This window comes from Elephas maximus, chromosome 1 (genome assembly GCF_024166365.1).
Source record: "Elephas maximus indicus isolate mEleMax1 chromosome 1, mEleMax1 primary haplotype, whole genome shotgun sequence".
In the NCBI taxonomy this organism is placed as follows: Eukaryota; Metazoa; Chordata; class Mammalia; order Proboscidea; family Elephantidae; genus Elephas; species Elephas maximus.
In genome coordinates, this window is record NC_064819.1 from 21,342,625 (window position 1) to 21,359,317 (window position 16,693).

General features: G+C 39.3%; 1 protein-coding gene across 4 annotated transcripts in view; it reads right to left on the reverse strand.

Annotated features, from left to right (window-relative positions):
• The window catches only part of OPA1 (OPA1 mitochondrial dynamin like GTPase), a 99,176-nt gene that overhangs the window by 15,326 nt on the left and 67,157 nt on the right, over positions 1-16,693 (reverse strand). For all 4 annotated transcript variants that reach the window (XM_049880193.1, XM_049880176.1, XM_049880185.1 and 1 more), the window contains 3 exons: positions 14,595-14,711; positions 13,171-13,264; positions 12,566-12,676 (listed from right to left, as the gene is read on the reverse strand). In XM_049880193.1, coding sequence (XP_049736150.1) covers positions 12,566-12,676; positions 13,171-13,264; positions 14,595-14,711 — 322 coding nt within the window. The remainder of the gene's footprint in view (positions 1-12,565; positions 12,677-13,170; positions 13,265-14,594; positions 14,712-16,693) is intronic.

The window sequence follows — 16,693 nt, forward strand, 5'->3', positions numbered from 1 at the left end:
AAAATTCTGTATCTACTACCTATTTCTAGTCTCAGCTTTCCATAAATATTTGTGACTGGCTAAACCATTTACCTCAGTGAACATCAACTTCCTCATCTGAACAATTTGGATAATGCCTTATAAGCCCGACATGACTTTACAAGGTGAATATGGTCAAACACGAACACGTTTCGCAAACTGTGAAGCACTACGTGAACGTGAGAGACAGACATGAGAGTTCCAAGCAGGCTCCAGATCCCAGAGTACCAGATGACGCACACGGGAACATTCTATTCCTGGATGCCTCCTTAGTGCCTTACTTTCTCTTGATTGTCCGCCATGTTGGACAAAGCAATTTCAGTACAAGTGAGAATATAAAACTGCACAAAGTTATGAAGTGAATGGACAGTTAAAAGCGGAGGCAGCATGCAAACAGTCAAAAGGTTAGCCTGTGTCAAAGAGAATCCAGATCAATGCAGCTAGAGGGCATGGAAGGGTAAGTCCAACAGTTTTAACACGGGAGAGACTAGAGGATTTTTGAAGAGGTAAGGACAGACAGGCAATGAAGGCATATGCACAATGGCCAAGTGCAGGGTCCTGAACACAGGTGGGGTTCTTTCCAAGCAGGCTAAGTCTCAGTTCATGTAATGCTATAATATATCCTTTGGAATACCTGAACCAGTTAATGTAACTGGTACCCTAGGTTTTATTTTTACTGCTGCCTCTTCTTCTTAATGAACATTTTTGAAATAAACTTATATGAAGAAAAGGAACATAAATGTACTCCACTGTGATAGATAAGAAACCAGAAATGGGAGCAATGTCATTGAAATTAAAATTTGGGAGAATGAGAAGAAGTCAGCCTATGATCTCTTAGTGGAAATTTCTAAAAGCTGTGTGAACAAACTTATAGATGAATGTTCACTGTAAAATAATACATTCAATAAAAGGTCATCAATAGTACATTTATGAATAAGTTCTGTGCTACCAATCAGGCCTGAAGAAAAAAATTAGTCATTGTATATTCCCTGAAAACACCCCTAATGTATAGCTGTAGCCCAAAAGGTAGCGAAATGCTAAAAATGCAGGTAATCTTTGCAGAAACTTAACAGAAATTATGTCCCTAGACCACATTCAAAATTTTGTTGGGGTGGTGGCAATTATTTTTTAAATTTTGCTCTATATTTTTTAATTTTTATAATGCACGTGTACTAGTTCCGTGATAATAAAAGGATTTTTTTTTTTTTAAACCAAACACCTAAAATTCTGGTGGCATACTTCATGAAGACAGATGGAGATCTGTACATATGACTCAGAGTACAGAGTGGTGCCAATAAAAGAAGAGACTAAAGACTTGAGATCCTTGGCCCAGAAAGGAGATATAATTGAAATCAATAAAAGTAGCAAACTTCTTACAAATTAAAATATTAAAACTAGGGAACTGATGAAACGGCTGTTCTAAGAGAAACTGAAATGAAATATTTCTGTACATAGTAAGTAACACAGAAAACCTATTATCTGAAAGGGGTGTACAAGCTTGAAAACTTCCCTAGTTTAAGAAAGATTTCAATTCATTCACAGTTGACAGATCCATGATGGGTAGTTAGAAGAAATGCAAAGAAGTCAAAGTGAACCCCAACCACTGAAGATGATACTGTGATGAGCTATTCCCATGGGGTCCCGTGAAATGTCTCTCCAGAGGCTGTTTAGGGAAATACTGTCCTTTTAGATTGATCATATCATGGACCAGTTTAGTTATTTCCATAAACAGGATAAGCAAGATTATAAAACTTCTAAGGTAATTTTAGGAAGCCCTGGTGGCATAGTGGTTAAGAGCTATGTCTGTTAGCCAAAAGGTCAGCAGTTCCAATCTACCAGGTGCTTCTTGGAAACTCTATAGTGCAGTTCTACTCTGTCCTGCAGGGTCGCTATGAGTCGGAATCGACTCAATGGCAACAAGTTTGGTTTTTGGTTTTAAGGTAATGTTAAATTATGTTCATTTGGAAAATAAAAAGTTTAAAAATGTGTAAAGTGAAAAATTAAAATTCCCTCTGTTGTCTTTTAACTTACCTCCAATCCCCCTGAGAATCCTACTTCATAGAGGCAGCTGCTGTCAGCACACGTCAGTCATCAGTCCTGCAATGCTCCCTCCCTGTCTGTCTTAAAAATGTCCTTTTTTAACCAATGGTTGCTTAATTAAAAAAAAAAAAAAGAAATATATATATATATATATAAACGGCACTGGGTTTTGTTATATATATATATATAAATGCTCTTTTATAGACTACTGGATTATTTTGTAATTTGATTTAGTTTTCAATTGTTAGATTCTATTTTCTGCCATCATAGAAATGGCAAGGATGCATAAAAATATAATAATTAAAAACAAAAGAAAGTGCAATCCCAACTTAAAAGATGTCATTTCATTCTAAACGGCCTCAATGAGGAAATCACAACAATTCTTATAGAAGGGGGAAATACAGTCCAATTTCTACTTTCAAATATTATATTGGTCTTGTATTTTCACAAAAAAAACCCAAACCTGTTGCTGCAGAGTCAAGTTCAACTCATAGCGACTCTAAAGGACAGGAGAGAACCACCCCGTAGGGGTTCCAAGGCTGTCATCTTTATGGAAGTAGATCACCACATCTTTCTCCGATGGAGCAGCCGGTGGGTTCAAACCGCTGACTTTTATTACAGTTTGCAGTGAGCACTTAAACACTGCACCACCAGGGCTCCTTATTTTCACAACAGCAACTTTACATTCTATTTCATAAGGATAAATAGCAAATTCAATACAAGAAATTACTGAAAAGACCTTTTTTGTTTTTATTCTTACTTTTCAATCAGTTAAAATCTGAGTGGAAATCTAAAAGAATTTACATTCACCAGTAATCTGTACTTGCCAGTAAATCTTGTACCAATTTATCAATGTCCTTCAATGATGACTTTAAAAGATTGACTTAGGCTGTGAAAAATGTGCTTGATTCTAAAGGCCCCGTTCTAAATCTGGGTTTTCTCATCACTAAGCCAGAAAGCACACCACTCGGGGCTCATCACGTGGATTTCTGCACAGAGATAACCACTTCTCCAGTGCAGAGGGCTCCCTGAGGATCACTGCATTCCCTGTGCCAAATTTCTCTCCTTTGTCCTCCGCTACAACACAAAGCAGAGTCTACTTCATCTATACAGACTCGAGGTAAAAACAGTCCTTCGTTAGCTTCCTTGGCTGATTCGTCAATTTCACCTATGAAAAATACTTCACAAAGGCAGAATTTAAAAATTCAATCGCTTTCGTCCTGAAAAGATGCCTTCAAGAGCTCAAATATTGACAATATAAAATAGAAAGTGGTTATGTAAATTTATTCTGCAGTGAGGAAAACCATCAATCTTTCCTTTTTAAAAGAGTAAGCATTTCTAGTAATTACCATTCCAAAAAAGTATGTAAATGTCAAAAAGAATGAATGTATTCCAATAAACTTAAAATATCCAAATAAGTATGAAACCCAACCCACCCACTGCCATCGAGTGGACTCCGACTCAAAGCGACCCTATAGGAAGCAGACTGTCATATCTTTTCTTCCATGGAGCCGCTAGTGGTTTCAAACTGCTGACCTCTGGGTTAGCAGTCGAGTGCTTTGACCACTGTGCCACCAGGCCTCCTTAATAAATATGAAAAGTTATTAAAATTTTTTTTTGGTAAATTGGGTAGACTGACATTTAGAAGATCACTGGTATCCAGTAAGTAACCAGTTTCAATAGGACTGAAAGCCAGGTTAAAACATGCAGGAAGTGCGTGGGTAGGTACAGGAGTGAACGAAGCCAATGCAAGCTCCTAAGTGAAAGGAATCGACTGGCAGCTTCTGGCATGGCAGAGTGGGAAAAAGACTCCTTAGTATGAGAAGAGTGCCCCCCGCCCCCCTTTAAGAGGAGGGGACTAATGAAAACTCTGTATTAAAAGATCATTATCCAACAGTCAGTGAACACGTATAACACACCACACACAAAGTATGGTGAGCTTGTGAAAGAACCAAATCACTTTGGCTAAGTGAATCAATCACAATATACGTGAAAATATTTTCTTCTTTGTTATTTTGGTTGAATTCTACTTCCGTATAGGGGTAAGCCTTTACTCTGCTCAATTAAACGACACGGGTAGGATCTAGGTAAGGTTTTTTATAGGGGTAAGCCTTTACTCTGCTCAATTAAACGACACCGGTAGGATCTAGGTAAGGTTTTTAAGCCCTGAAAGAAGGTAAATGAATAGGTAGAAGAAAAATACTGGTTTAGACCCCATGGATAATGATCTAGATGGGACATGGCAGAACTGCCCCACAGAGTTTCTAAGAAGCTCCTGGTGGATCTGAACTCCCGACCTTTTGGTTGGCAGCCATATCTCTTAACCACTACAACACCAGCATTTCCAAATGATCTAAAAGCTACAGTGACAGACGTAAAGAAAAAGAGATTAAGGGAATAGATTGCTTAGAGATATGCTAGAAGCTAGGAGAGATGAGAAAAATGGTATTGAGGTCTCATCATTGGTAGACCAAAGAAACACAACAACGGTATTTAAATAGAAACGGCTCTACGAGGATTGTGGTCTTCACAGTTAGCGCTTTCTCTCCAGGGCACCTTACTCTGTTCTCTGTTGCTGTGTCTTTTTTTTTTTTTTTTTTTAAATCCCCTCCGGACCTAGGCACCTAGAACTCTGTAACTCAATGCCACCTTTTCCTCCTTTAAATCCCTTTAAAACTCATTTTCTTTGGTTTAGTCTATAAAAACAAAATGGACACACTGCTACAAATGTCGTTTTAATAACCCACCAAATTTCTAAGTCATACTGTCTATTGGACTCTACGAAAAGATGACAGGTCCATTTTATCTCAATTAATAAAATGGCAAATTGTATTGCTGTGAACAGAAAGAACTCTCTAAGTACCAGTGCGGGGCAGGAGAGTAGCTGGCGGTGGTGGTGAGCGTCAAGAATCACTGTGGAGCCTCAAAACACGCATGCCAGGGTCCTATCTCTGGAAAAACAACATGAAATACATAATTTCCCACTTCTGCAATTTTAAGGACCAAATTCTGGGTTGATTTTGAGTCTCATGCTACTCTGGGGCCACCATTCTCACACATAATGACGTCTGAAGTCATGGCAGGTATGGGAAAAGTTTAAGAAATATGGGGTGACCAATGGAAATGAATTAAGTTCAAGAGTGTTTTGGCGCTTTTCCTCCCTAAATGCAGAAGAACTAAGTCCTTCTGGCTACCTGAGGGTTGCTCTAGCTATATTCTGGTTCCTTTTTATCATCTGAGTTTTTAAAGTGGTATAAAGATATTTTTAAAAGGAGCCTATAAACTGGAATAATGTTTTAGAGCCATGAAAGAATCTCTTAAGATGTAAGCAGCTGTGGTAGATTTCTCTTCCAATCTTAGCTTTTAAAAAGGCAGTATTTGATCACTTGGCTGCTGCTGTTTTTTTTTTTTTTTAACCGTATTTTAAAAAAATACACCGATGTATCTGTTTTCTCTCATCAAATAATATTAATTATGAAAAATAAACAGTTTTCCTAAAAAATGATTCCTGCTACTGAAGATCTGGTAACTAAGAGAAAAAATCTGTAGTCAACAGTAAGTTTAGAGCTAACACTGATCTCATGCTCCTTGCTCCCTGTATCTTTGCTCCTTTCTAGTTAATCAAGAGAAAGCCTGGGGAAGGGGATAAGAGGATACTGGGAAAGTGAAGAAACACAAAGACCAGCCCCAACAGCATTGTACGCTCCCAAGAGAAACAAACTTTAAGTTTCCAGAAACAATCGCTTGCTGTCTGGGAGATGCTCAGGCATCAAACAATAAAGAACAGTCAACAGAGGCAGGAGGCCGGGCACACCGCTGCCTGCCGCCTGCTGCGCCCTAATCCCTCCCAGGCTGCTAAAAAGGCCAGCTGTTGCCACCTCGTGTAGGGAGCCAGCAGAGCAAAGTAACTACCACAGAAAGGAGCTGAGGACACTGGAAGATTCAAATCTGCAGCCTCTTGAAACTGCACTGTTCTTAATAAGGTTAAAGGATAGCAAACTATACCAATGAAGCGGGCCTGTATAATGGGATCCCAGGTGAAGGACATCATCACTGTTTTCACACTGCACTGGTAAATGACCTGTAAATATGAAGAGCTCATATTAAATCCCAAAGCTTATGATATTCTAGGAAGAACACAGGATGATGAAATAAAATTATCATCATCACTAATATGTACACTTTTCTGACCCACCCTGAGAAGGGCATTGTTAACTATGGGAGGGTCCGAATATAAAGAACCATTTTATATAATTATATTTTCCAAAGGCTTAAGTTTTTCCTCACATTAATTTGGCGAGGTAGTTAAAAGACCTGGGCTCAAATCTTGGCTTTATCACTTATTACTTCTGTGTCCCTAAACATCCACTCCTTCATCCGTAAGATGGGAAAAACCTCAGAAGGTTATGAGGAGAATTCCTAAGGAGGCCTGGAAAGCACTGAACCTACTATCTGACACACGGAAAGCTCCCAAACATTAATTCATACTCACAAGCAGTTTCCAAGTTCTGACACAAAAACGTAAGGGAATTTATTGTCAAATAAGGTGAAGAAGTCTTCTTAGATCTTAGAAAGAGCCATCTGAGTGACTGGCTAACAGTGACTCTGATTATGTATACAGTACATAGAGGAGAAAAAGTATAACCCAGGCGTTAGTGAAGAAGAGTTCCAAAAGAAACCTAAGCTCTAAATCTCAAGCAATTTATACAAAGTTCCAAAAACTTAGCAACAACTCAGTTAATAGTTGATACAATATTCATGAAGCAAACAATAAAATATTTCTGCATTATCCTGATGTCACTGTTGAGCAACACTGCCAACAACTGTCGCCAGTGCCTGGACGCTCAGGGGTGGAGGTGAGGTGGGCTAGGGGAACAAATTCTAACAAAAACTTGTGAGATGTTGGCACAACTACTTTGTTTTATGACGGCAATCGTAGCATACAAAGAACAACTTTGAATTGAGCCATAATATATCAGTCTTTGCCTCTCCAAAGATGGCATTTTAAAGTCACATTCTACTTCAATAAACAGATTGGACACATTACTAAAAATTATGCTAGAAATTCAAACAGATTTTCTTTAAGTTGGTACTGTATCTATAAAAGATCCTTTAAAATTAAACTTTCTACAAAATCAAAAGATTTTCATGGAGGTTACAATGGGCTTGTGTAAACACAGGATAGCTTCAAATGTGGGCCGATTCTGTACATTCAGAATTGACGCAGGACGCTGAGCTAGGTATCTTACTAAATTCTTCAGGAGGTAGCTCTGTTTCTCGACACCTTCAGAGATCGTGTCTTGAACGTCTAGTTTTCACTAGGAGTCCCTGGGTGGTACAAATGGTTAATGCGCTCCGCTGCAAACCAAAAGGCTGCAGGTCCAAGTCCACCCAGAAGCACCTTGGAAGAAAAGCCTGGCAATCCACTTCTGAAAAACCAGCCAGTGAAAACCCTCTGGAGCACAATTCTACTCTGACACACACGGGGTCACCATGAGTCGGAACCCACTCAATGGCACCCGGCTGTGATAGTAGTAGTAGTATTTTCCCTTTTTTTGCTACAAACCATTGCATGGTACTTTATTTTTTCATCTTGACTCCAACTCTTCAGCCAATTTTTTTTTTTATTTTTAACCTTTTTATGTAAAAACAATCTCAAACTTGGAGAAAAGTTTCAAGATGCTTAGAATGAACATATTTTTCCTGAACCATTTAATGTCATTATGTCCCATCACACCCAATATTCTGTTGTGTACTAGGTGTGAGTAAGGATGTTTTCCTAAACAATCCCAACACAACAATCAAAATTTAAAAAATTAACACTGATGTTTTACTCCCATGTAACCCTCAGACTCCATTCACATTCCACTGTCCTGATTCACACACTGCATTTACTGCTTGTCCTCTGCCTCCTTCAAACTAGAATGGTCAATGGGTCCTCAGCCTTTCCTTGTCTTTCATGATCTTGACATTTTTGAAGATCACAGGCCTGTTGCTTTTTAGACGGTGCGTTACTCTGTTTTGTCTGATAGCTCTGTATGCATCGCTGCGTTCAAGTTACACATCTTTGGTAAGAATATCCTCAACACGATGCTGGGCTCTTACTGCATTCTGTAAGAAGGCACGTGATTTTGATCTGACCATGGCTGATATTAACTCTGATCACTTGAGTAAGGTGGTGATTGTCAGTTTTCCACTATAAAATTACTTTTTTCCTTTGTAATTTACAAATATTTTAACATCTATTGGTCCCAACCCACCTAGGGCAAAGGAGAATGAAGAACACCAAAGGCATCAGAAAATATGAGCCCAAGAAATAGAAAGACTCCATCAGCCTGAGACCAGAAGAACTAGATGGTACCCAGCTACCACCAATGGCTGCACAGACAGGAACACAACAGAGTCTCTGAGGAAGCCGGTGAAAAGTGGGGTGCAGAACTCAAATTCTAGTAAAAAAGACCCGACTTGACGGTCTGACTGAGACTGGAGGGACCCCAGAAGACATGGCCCCTGGACTCTCTATTAGCCCAGAACTAAAACCATTCCCAAGGCTAACTCTTCAGGCAAAGATTAGACAGCACTACAAGACATAAAATGATACTGGTGAGGAGTGAGCTTCTTGGCTCAAGTAGACACATGAGACTATGTGGGCTGCTCCTGTCTGGAGGTGAGATGAGAAGGCAGAAGGGGGTAGGAGCTGGCTGAGCAGACACAGGAAATACAGGGTGGAGAGGAGGAGTGTGAGTGTGCTGTCGCACTGTAGGAAGAGCAACTAGGCTCACATAATAATGTGTGTATAAGTTTTTGTATGAGAAACTGACTTGAATTGTAAATTTTCACTTAAAGCACACACACACAGAAAAATTACAGAGACAAAAATTTTTTATGTGGTTCTACAAACATCCCATTTCTCGGCCCTGGTTGTATCCTTATTTTATAGAATTATAAACTCTTGGATTCCCATGTTATTCAATGGGTTATACTTTGCTACTGTCATTATGTATTTTGATGCTCACTATGTCCCAGGTTTGGCCAGCTGGAGCCTCTTCAAGCTGGCTTGGGTCCTGCTGCCATGTCCCCACCATCCTTCAAACATTTCCTTTCTGACACCACAAGGTGTCTCAGGCTCATCCTGTCCTTTCTTCCTCTCCAAGAAGTCCTGGCTCCTTTATCTGACTTCTCTGCTCAAGAGCTTCCTGAGACTAGAAGAAGTGGGCTTCTCTTTCCCTTCTTCCATCTGCTTAACTCTAGCTTCATGGCTTCATTTCAATAATGAACACAGTATATCTTCTCCAGAATTAGAGAGAAAACTCTGCTCCTTTTTAATGCTTAAAGAATAGTTGATGCATTTTCAAAGTAAAGTGTTAACATTATTTAGCTCTGGGCAAATTTAAGACTGGCAAAAAATATGACACTAAATTTTACCAATCTCTACAATCCTTTACCCTGTGCTATTTTAAACCTGTAGTAAAACTCTCTCGGTTACTTCTCTGTCTCCAGATATCGTTTAACTAGCATACCATACTTCTAAAATAGAAACTCTAATATGTATAATATAGTAGTAACTAGAAACTCTGAACGTTTTCTGACTGAAAATAGCCATGATCATACTCCCAAGTGTTAGGCGAAAGATAAACAGTAAGGAAAGGTACCCTCAAGGTTCTCTTTTTCGACTAATGGACAAAGTCATGGCTCATCTCCTTTAGTGTGACTGACGAAGCTGAGTCACTGGTGAAACACTTGCTTCCAAGGACACTGTTTGGAACATTAATACTGCCTTAATTTTATACGTGGTAAATCATTTCAGGAGAATCATGTAAATTTTTTTTTTTCCAGGAAAACCACCGTAAGAACATAAGACTTGGCTTGATAGTGTACATGTTTGAATTAGCAACACACTTTCTTTAAATAATCTAATTGGGAGTAGAGGATGATGAGGTTGCGTGGGCTTGATAGTGAACCATGAGAAAAGGCAATGCTTTTAATCATTTAAAAATGTATACGCTACTAAGGTTCGCTGGAGTATTCACTCAAGTGTTTTCACTGCCTGATGACTATGCCCTCAGTGATACAAAAGAAATACTGGACTTTTTCACAAATAACGTGCCCACTAAATAAAGCACCCACACATATAACGGTGGCATAGTACCCTTACAAGTATAGCTGGAGGCGAGTTTGGGAGGTTGGCAAAACGTATAGCGTGAGTGTTAATTTGTGTAAAAACAGTACGTTAGTATACAAAGTGACACTGAAACACCTCTTCCTGTAACACTAGTAATTTAGCAAAACAAAACTAGAAACTTCCAAGACATGTTTATTAGACTAACTCGTCCCCCAAAGTGATTAATTAGTAGGGCTAAGCTGGAAGGGGTCGGGGAGGGGGGAGTGAAGCCACAGTGGCCTAGAAACAAAAACCTAACCCATTGCCATCAAGTCGATTCCAACTCATAGCAACCCTACAGGACAGAGTACAGCTCCCCCACAGGGTTTTCATGGAGCAACTGGTGGATTCGCACTGCCAACCTTTTGGTTAGCAGCTGAGCTCTTAACCACTGTGCCACCAGGGCTCCCAGCGGCCTAGAAACCAAAAAACCAAACCCATTGCCGTCAAGTCAATTCTGACTCATAGCGACCCTATAGTGGGCTAGAGTAGGAGTTAAAGCCTGACCAGGGTTAACACGTGGGGGAGGGACTGGAGTGAGGAGAGCCTCCACGTAGCAGAGCAGCCTGGCACAGGATGGCCAAGAGCCAGTGAGATGAAGAGGGTGTCTCTACAAAAGCATGGTCTGGCTTCAGGTGAGGGGGAAATTGTGTGTGTGTGTTAGAAGGGATGAGGGGAGGAGTGGTAGCACAAAGCATCAGAGCACTGACTCAGTAAAAAGGACATCTGTGAAGAAGGGTAACACGGTGTCGTATGCGCAGGACATCTGTGAAGAAGGGTGACATGGTGTCGTGTGTGCAGGACACCTGTGAAGAAGGGCGATGTGGTGTCTGTGTGTGCACGACATCTGCGAAGAAGGGTGACGTGGTGTCTGTGTGCTCACATCTGCGAAGATGGGTGACGTGGTGTCTGTCTGTGCATATCTGCGAAGATGGATGACGTGGTGTCAGGTGCACAGGATGTCTGTGAAGAGAGGTGATGTGGTGTCTGTGTGCGCAGGACATCTGTGAAGAAGGGTGACGTGGTGTCATGTGCATGGGACATCTGTGAAGAAGGGTGACGTGGTGTCATGTGCATGGGACATCTGTGAAGAAGGGTGACGTGGTGTCTGTGTGCACAGGACATCTGCGAAGATGGGTGACGTGGTGTCATGTGCACAGGACTTCTGTGAAGAAGGGTGATGTGGTGACTTGTGTGGACACGACATCTGTGAAGAAGGGTGATGTGGTGTCCATGTGCACAGGGCATCTGTGAAGAAGGGTGACACGGTGTCATGTGTGTGCGGGACATCCGTGAAGAAGGGCAACGTGGTGTCACGTGCGCGGGACTTCCATGAAGAAGGGTGCCATGGTATTGTGTGTAGGACATCTGTGAAGAAGGGTGACATGGTGTCATGTGCATGTGGGAGATCTGTGAAGACGGGTGACTTTTGTGGTGTCATGTGCGCAGGGCATTTGTGAAGAAGGGTGACATGGTGTTGCGTGTGTGCAGATCTGTGAAGACAGGTGACGTGGTGTCATGTGTGCAGGACATCTGTGAAGAAGGGTGGCATGGTGTCCGTGTGCACAGGACATCTGTGACAAAGGGTGACGTGGTGTCATGTGTGTGCAGTAGTGCCTGGCACTGGAGATCAGCACATGAGCTCAGCGACAAGACTCTGGCTACATACAGAGTGACTGATCAAAATCAGTAAGTATATTTGGATACTAACAGCAAGGTTTCTCACTGTCAGAAAGGGACTTACAAATATGGACAGGAAGAAAACCAGAATGAACCCCATGGTACTGGATTAGAATTGGAAGTACTGGTGTCGAGTCATGGTTTTCAATACACACATGTTATTAGGAACATAGATGTAAACATGTGCATATGCAGATACCAACCTTTTATTCTCTAGTTTGTTCCACTGGGAGGGCCCGGAACTGTGATGTTCCAGTAACAATGAGCAGACCTAGTTCCCAGACCTTGGTTTCTAAGTACCATTCTCCAGAAGAAGAAAGCTGGCTTAGGAAAAATACAGGTGAGCCTGGAACATGTTACTATTCGGAAGGACAAAACTGGGATAACTGGGGAAACTTGAATGGGGTCTGAGAAGTAGATGGTGTAACATATCAGCATTAACATCCGGATTTTCACGGCTGCATTATGGTTAGTAGGAGAAAGTCCTTCTTTGTAGGAAACACACGCACAGTACTTCAGGTCAGCAACTTACTCTCAAATAACTCATGGAAAAAAGATGTCCCTGGTACGTACCTGTAGCTTTTCTGGAAGTCTGAGACTCAGTGAATGAACACCTAAATGAAAATGGAGAAGGTGGTAGGGTGGAGGACAGAAAGTACTACTTACTGAGGTCTTCAGCCAGCTGAACTCGTTTACCAGTAAGCAATTTAATCTTCTTTTGGCTATCTTCAGCAAAATCTTCCAATACTTCTTTCACATTTTTCTCCAATCGTCTGACTGTTCAAAGTAAATAAAAAGTCTGAGGGGCCCCGTTTTTATGAATGCACAGGGATGATAAAGAATAAGCATACATGGAGATTCGGTTCTTATTTTCTTCTATTTAAGTTCGTATTTCTCACACCTGTAGAAGAATCTCTACCTGTTATATACAGCAAAACATGCAATTGTCAATGAAAGTCATATTTTCAAGCCATAATTGTAATTATAATATAAAAAGATTTTCCAAAAAACTAAGAGATCCCTAGGACCATTTTTAATGGAGTTTTTGTATAATGAGGAAGACTGCTGGTATGTTTCATCTCCCTAACTTTTTCTAATTATGACTTGTGTTCATTAATATTTTCAGAGCAAATTATAATTTTAGGCTTTCTACTGTATCTATTTTTAAGGGAGTACTTTGGCATTTTTCTATTAAAATGGATTTTATTATTTTTGCTACTATGATTTTATTATTGATGTAAAAATTAGAAAGTGGCTTCTACGTGGCTTACCTTCAGTGTTTGTAAGTTGCTGTCTTAAAGTATTTGCGGTGATAGCAAGCATGCGCTGTATTCGCCAAAACAGGACCACATCATTGCATTCCAACTGAAATATTAATTAAAATGATGAGATGCAAATTAAAAAATGAAAACATACAACTACTAGAAATCAGCACCTATATCCTATGCTTTAATAAAAACCACTCAGATTTACTTAAATATATATATTCCTATTACACATGTAAGTCACAGGATATTCCCTGTACAGGAGCCATGAAGCCCCATATGATTTTGGTTCTCTCTGTCCTACCCGTACGTAGCTTTGTTTGGATTCCCAAATGACAAAACAAATAAAGTTGGGAAGTAGAGATGGAGTCAACTCCACAGCAGTTAACAACAACAACATACACAAATACAAACTTATAGTGTACACCTTCAATTTGTATTCAGGTAAGAAAAATGGGCATTTTAAGTACGTCTTTAAAAAAAAAAAAAAATTTTTTTTTTTTTTTAGGCTAACCTTTTTTCTTTGAGTGTGTATTCAAGGCATTCTTTTTTTTATAAAAATAAATTAACAAAATTTTTAAAAAGAAGCTTAGTCTGTAGGGAAAGATCTCCAAAAATAAAATTATGTAAAAAACTCAGTACTTTTACAGAAGTGCATTTAAGTAAACTCTTCTTTAAAGCTGCGGAAAATTCACAAGAAAAGCATTTCAGGGATCTCAATTAAACAGGACCACTAAATAGCAGAACTCTTGAAAATGCCCCAAATGCATTCTTCTGCCACCTACGGATTACTTTGTAAAATGTGTCATCCTATGATCTAAAAGTATCCATTCCAAGAAAATCACGCAGTTCTTTGAAAAAATTGTTTACAACAAGATATCAGAAAATTGTAGGATTAAAAAAAAAGTATGATTTTCACAGTGTAAATGGATATGTTACACACACACACATACACACACATGTGTACAGAAAACGTAGAACAGAAACACACAAAAACACCAGCCAGAATTACTTCTAGGACAGACAAGTGGCCATTTCCTTTTCTACATTTTTTTCCCCTACTTCTATTTATTACGTTTATTTTCTACAATGGGAGTGTATTACTTTCTAATGTAAAAAAGTTAATGCTTTTTTGACATTAGAAAGTGGAAAAGCAACATTAAAAAGTGGATTGGTGTCTGGTATATGCTCCCACACTCTTACAGGCACTGGGGATGATACGCGTGTAAGATGCAGTTACTACCAAAGCAGTGAGTATCTTTGAAAAGGTAATAGTCAGGTCATTCTTTATACGGCACACATACTTTTTTTTTTTTTTTTTACCAGAACAGCAAAGGTGTTAAAATTAATGCTAAAGCTCAAGTTTATTTTTAAACATCTTTAAGCCAACTATTGTGGCGGACATTTCTGCTTGTTTTTGGAAATCTTACCTCAGAATCTATAAAATGCCTCTGGTAGTAATAAAAGCCTCTTCGACAAAGGTTACAATGATTTAGAGCTGTTTTTAAGAAATGTCTTCTATAAACTTGGTGCCAAGTATCCTTAATCTAACATGAGAAAAGAAAACAAAAACCAAAGAAGTAATGTACATCTTTCTTGTTGATGAGACACTTTCTGAAAAATTGTAATTTACAACAAAGTTAAAAGCAATGGCAATGTAGTTATTCTACCAACTGTTTTTATCCACTTACATTTTTTTCCCAAGACAAAGATTAGATGTACTACTACTCTGACTCCTTAACCATTTATGTACTTCGAAATTCGCAATGTTTTCAACAAGAATTGTTACAGTATTTGAATCATTTGGTAGATTAGACAGGGTGGGAATTATCTTCCCCTAGTTAAAACAAACAAACAAACAAACAAACCAAACCCATTGCCATCCAGTTGATTCCGACTCACAGAGACCCTACAGCACAGAGTAGAACTGCCCCATAGGGTTCCAAGGAGCGGCTGGTGGACTGGAACTGCTAACCTTCTGGTAAGCAGCCGAGCTTTTAACCACTGTGCCACCAGAGCTCCTTTTCCCCTAGTTAGAGGTAATGAAACCAAAGCAACAAGAAGTCAAAAGTCTTATCTATGGACAGAGTTAGGGCTAGAAGCAGGTCCCAGGCTATGTCCATCAAATCAACAATATTTCCTTTCTGATTCGGAAACTCCATGGCTATCATATCACCACGGTCCCCACCCACTTTGTTACAGTATTCAGTGTTTTTTCACACTTTTTTGAGTATAAGAACAATAATCTTAAGTAGGTAGAACAAGTATCATCGATGCCATTTTACAAATGAGAAAATATAAACTAGTAAATTCTGTACTTTACGTACAAATTACTAAAGGTACCATTACTAGCAAATGAAATGGAACGGTACAGAGCACACATATCCTGACACCCTGTCCATCTAACATTCTTTTCATGGTCCTTTGCTATCTTTCCTGTAGCTTCATCAAGTGTTTTGAATAAAGTATCACTTGAAGAAACAAAAAAAAAGATCTCCTTGCTTATAGAAAAGAATTAATAGCTCTATCCTAAGCTATGGACAAAGACTTAAAAGAAAAAAATCACATACTCTCTTACATTCCACCATCAAGACAGAAGCCCCTCCTAATGCACTAACCAGAGAGTCCCCACAAAGAGCGGAAAGCATCAAACTGAATACAACTTACTGCGAATGAGGGCTGGGACAAATGTGGAAAAGTGAAATCTACATTCCACTAGAATCTAATTTAACTCTCACTTTCAATTTATAAACAATGCTAAATGTGTAACAGCTCTAGCTGCTTTGAGTTTTACTGAATTTCTTTCCTTTTTCTGCCCTCTAGTGGAACTGAAAATAAAAATACTCACTTCTCAAGCACAGAAAACATAAATAGCAGATAATGAATAATTTACTTCTGGTGCTGAAATTCCTTATATGACTGCTAATCCCAATAGGTTTACCTTTCAAATTGGGTTTCACTTAAGCTAATATTCAAATGAGCTTTTGCTCCCTTACATACAATCTGAACTAAGTAGCAAGGAATGTAGGCCCAGAAACACACTGGTTTTTAATTTTTTAATTGCTCCAAGTAAGCATCATGGACGTAAGCAAAACACAGGCATATTTTCAGACTATTTTTATCCTCTATTTATTATAAAAAAAGAAAATGAGATAGAACTCAAAGCCCTGAGCCAATTTAATAAAAACTGAACATTCATATTTTTTAAATCCACACATACCTGATTGAGCTATGTGAGTTGGCTGTAAAACATGTATGTGTGTACAGTGAGTCTCACCTAAGCACCAATTCTACTGTGCAATCTGACCCCGTGGGATGTGGCGCAGAGACCTGGGTCGGGCGCTGTCCCTGTGCCAGACTAAATGCTGGGTATGCCCAAGAAGCTTCCCTTCTCCAGTCTCAGTTTCCCCATTTACAAAGTAAGGCATTAAACTGAAGAAATCAACTCAGAGAGTAAAATCTGTACTCCTTACATGACCAGAATGATTGACTTCTTATTGTCAGCAAATAATATGCCTGATCAAAGTCA